The sequence below is a fragment of the Apis dorsata genome, unplaced genomic scaffold (assembly GCF_000469605.1).
Source record: "Apis dorsata unplaced genomic scaffold, Apis dorsata 1.3 scaffold_617, whole genome shotgun sequence".
Taxonomy (NCBI): Eukaryota; Metazoa; Arthropoda; class Insecta; order Hymenoptera; family Apidae; genus Apis; species Apis dorsata.
Genome location: NW_006263813.1, coordinates 40931 through 44570, shown reverse-complemented (window position 1 = coordinate 44570; position 3640 = coordinate 40931). Strand labels below are relative to the sequence as shown.

General features: G+C 28.4%; 1 protein-coding gene across 1 annotated transcript in view; it reads left to right on the top strand.

The window, feature by feature from the left end:
* Positions 1–3640, top strand: part of LOC102675611 (venom acid phosphatase Acph-1) — a 13540-nt gene that overhangs the window by 4428 nt on the left and 5472 nt on the right. Inside the window, exons 2-7 of the mRNA XM_006621225.2 lie at positions 234–352; positions 541–648; positions 1042–1307; positions 1391–1674; positions 1955–2163; positions 2501–2731. Of these exons, the coding sequence (XP_006621288.1) occupies positions 239–352; positions 541–648; positions 1042–1307; positions 1391–1674; positions 1955–2163; positions 2501–2731 (1212 nt within the window). The 5' untranslated portion in view covers positions 234–238. The remainder of the gene's footprint in view (positions 1–233; positions 353–540; positions 649–1041; positions 1308–1390; positions 1675–1954; positions 2164–2500; positions 2732–3640) is intronic.

The window sequence follows — 3640 nt, the reverse complement described above, 5'->3', positions numbered from 1 at the left end:
TTTTCTTTTTTCCTTTTTTTTTTTTTTTTTTTATCAACAAACGTGACGATAGAATCTATAAAATTGCCATAGAAGATGATTATCGATTTAATTTAAAATCGTGATAAACGGTTTGAATGAAAGATTTAGAGGATATTTGTTTTTTTTTTTTTTTATCCTGCTTGCGCTTCGAAAAAAATAATCTTTTGATAAATGGAATAAATTTCATTTTGAACGTTTTTTCTTGATTTCAGGTTGAATGGGAACAATGATGACTTCGCTTATCGAACTTAAAAGATTCTCATCGATGAGTATAATCGCGATTTTGGCGATGGCGGTCGGCGTCCAAGCGGAACTTAAACAAATAAATGTGGTGAGTAATCAACAACGAATTTATTTATATTTAAAATTTTTCGATCGTAAGATATTCGAATTGCGAGCTTCGTCGAATTGAATTTTTTAAAATCTAGAAAAAAATAAGTAACACTGTTACTGTTTAAAATTGAAAAAAAAAATGAAAGGTGTAATTCAATTTTATATGCGATTTGTACAATTACACAGATATTCCGGCACGGCGATAGGATACCCGATGAGAAAAACGAAATGTATCCGAAAGATCCTTATTTGTATTATGATTTTTATCCACTGGAGCGTGGCGAATTGACTAACGTAAGTATTTTGTTTTGTTTTCCCTCAAATTTATCGATGTAAAAAAATATATTTCTCGATATTAAAATTTAAGAATTCAACTTTGATTTTCATGTATCCATTCGATTAAATTCGATTTATCTGTTTATAATTTGTATCTAAATATGAAAATTTAATAATTGAAGTTATGAATAAAATTAGTTTGATAAATTACTTCAATAATTTATTGTTTAAAACATAATAATAATCGAAAATAATTATGACAAACAGCCGAGGTTATACGAAAAGCGAATCAATTATATTAGCTTAGAAATAAATGTTATTCGAGTATTTTAATAATTACTTGAAATAACATTATTCGAGATTTTTAACTTACTTTTTCAATTGAATCAATGTCCAATTCTGTTATTTTAGTCAGGTAAAATGCGAGAATATCAACTGGGGCAATTCTTGAGAGAGAGATATGGTGACTTTTTGGGAGACATTTACACGGAAGAATCCGTCTCGGCTCTCAGTTCGTTCTACGACAGGACGAAAATGTCTCTGCAACTCGTACTCGCAGCGCTCTATCCGCCAAATAAATTGCAACAATGGAACGAAGATCTGAACTGGCAACCGATCGCCACGAAATATTTGCGCCGCTACGAGGACAATATCTTTTTGCCAGAAGATTGTTTGTTGTAAGTTAATATATAAAAATGTTTTTTGGAAAAATTTTCTCTTAACTTCCTTAATTTCAATCGTAATTTTCTCGTTTTCGCAGATTTACGATCGAATTTGATAGAGTATTGGAATCACCGCGTGGGAAGTATGAATTCTCGAAATATGATAAATTGAAGAAAAAATTAGAAGAGTGGACCGGAAAAAATATCACTACACCATGGGATTATTATTACATCTATCATACACTGGTGGCCGAACAATCTTACGGTCTTACTCTGCCATCTTGGACAAATAATATATTCCCAAGAGGAGAATTACTCGATGCGACGGTATTTACGTACAACATAACCAATTCGACTCCTTTGTTGAAAAAACTTTATGGAGGTAATTTGATAATAATATTTCTTCTTATTTATTTTAAATCCTTTTCCTTACTTTTAATCTTTCTTTCTTCAATTGTTAGTTTTTTCTTTTTTTATTACTACGATATAAATTTCACAACTAATGTTATATTTTCATTATTACTATATCAGTTCCACGGATTCGTTGATTTTGCACAAGTATCAGTATTTTTCAATCTCATATCTCTGTTTCTTTTTTTTTTTTTTTTAGAAATTCAATTTAATATAAAATATCGTGTCACTTTATCGTATTGCCATTTTAGGTCCGCTTCTTCGAATATTCACCAAGCATATGTTAGACGTAGTATCGGGTACGCAAAAGAAAAAGCGAAAGATATACTTGTTCAGTGGACATGAAAGTAATATCGCCGCCGTCTTGCACGCTCTTCAACTTTATTATCCTCACGTTCCTGAATATTCCAGTTCTATTATAATGGAGCTTCACAATATCGAAGGCACTCACTATGTAAAGGTACGTAATGAATCGTGCATAAACCGATATCTATATTTTTATACGAAAACAATATTTTTAAATTATCTTATAAATTAACCTACAACCTCGATAGCGGCCAATTTACGATATTGTTATGGACATTGATCCTTCGCCATATGCAAATATATCATCTCAATTATTATTAATAAGTTAATTACGATGCAGAATATCGAAATATGATATTGAAAACTATTCGAATAATTTGAGGATTATATTCGAAACAAATTAATCGTATTTACGAATTATTTCATTTCATTCGAGTTTGTTTAATTCTTATTTCTTCTGTATTTTTAATTATCGATTAATATCGTTGCAGATCGTTTACTACTTGGGTATCCCGTCTGAAGCAAGAGAACTTCAATTACCCGGCTGCGAGGTACTTTGCCCTTTGTACAAGTATTTACAATTGATTGAGAACGTGATACCATCGAACGAAGAGATGATTTGCGATAAAAGATTCGCCGACGAGTCGGCAAACAATTTGTCGATCGAAGAATTAGATTTCGTGAAATTGAATTTAATAAGGATAGCGGGTACTGAGAATAAATAACTATTATGGGAGAATTAATTAATTTGTCAATCACGTGAAAAACGAAGAAGAAAATGAAATATGTGTTTAAAGTATTTACTTTACATGAATGAATGAATTTGAAATAGTTAAATGAATTTATCATCTAATTGATATTAATTATTTATTAATTATTTATCGATAATCCAATATAAAAAAAAAAATACGAAGAATGTGATTCATATATGATTCTTTAACTATGTTCAAAGGTCATCCTATAAGTAATGCTATCTTTTCATTTATATCCATTAACAGTATTATTCGGCTAATTTGCTTTTTTTTTTAATTAAAAACAGTATTATTGCTAAAATTCAGACTTTTTATTTTAGTATTAAAAAACTATTATTTAACTTTTAACATTATATTAACCAAGAAATGGAAATGAGCATTTTATCGTAATTATCATATTGAGATTGTAAAAAGTGTAGTCGTTTACTGCTTATTTCACAAAATGTTTTTGATCATATTTATCACGAACGCAAAAAAAAAGTTTATATGTGTAAGTTTATACAGCGATACAGGGAATATTCGATTTTCTAATTTTACGTTGGTTATAAAAATATATTGCAAAATTTGTGCATATACGTACATTTTACACATATATATACATATATGTATATAACGACATTACTTGTAAGATGACATAATGCATAAAAATTTTTGCATATGAACATGTACTGAATATGCATAAATGAATATTGATATTGAATCAAATAATTAATTATTTTTTATATAACTTAATTATTTATGTTATATGCCAAATATTAATTATTGGTCAACATTCGAAACATTCAAATTTATGTAAATGTTATTAACCTAATTTATATTATTATGTGTAATTATTATTTTTTTTTTAACGCAAACTTTTCAATCCAAATAGTATTTAAT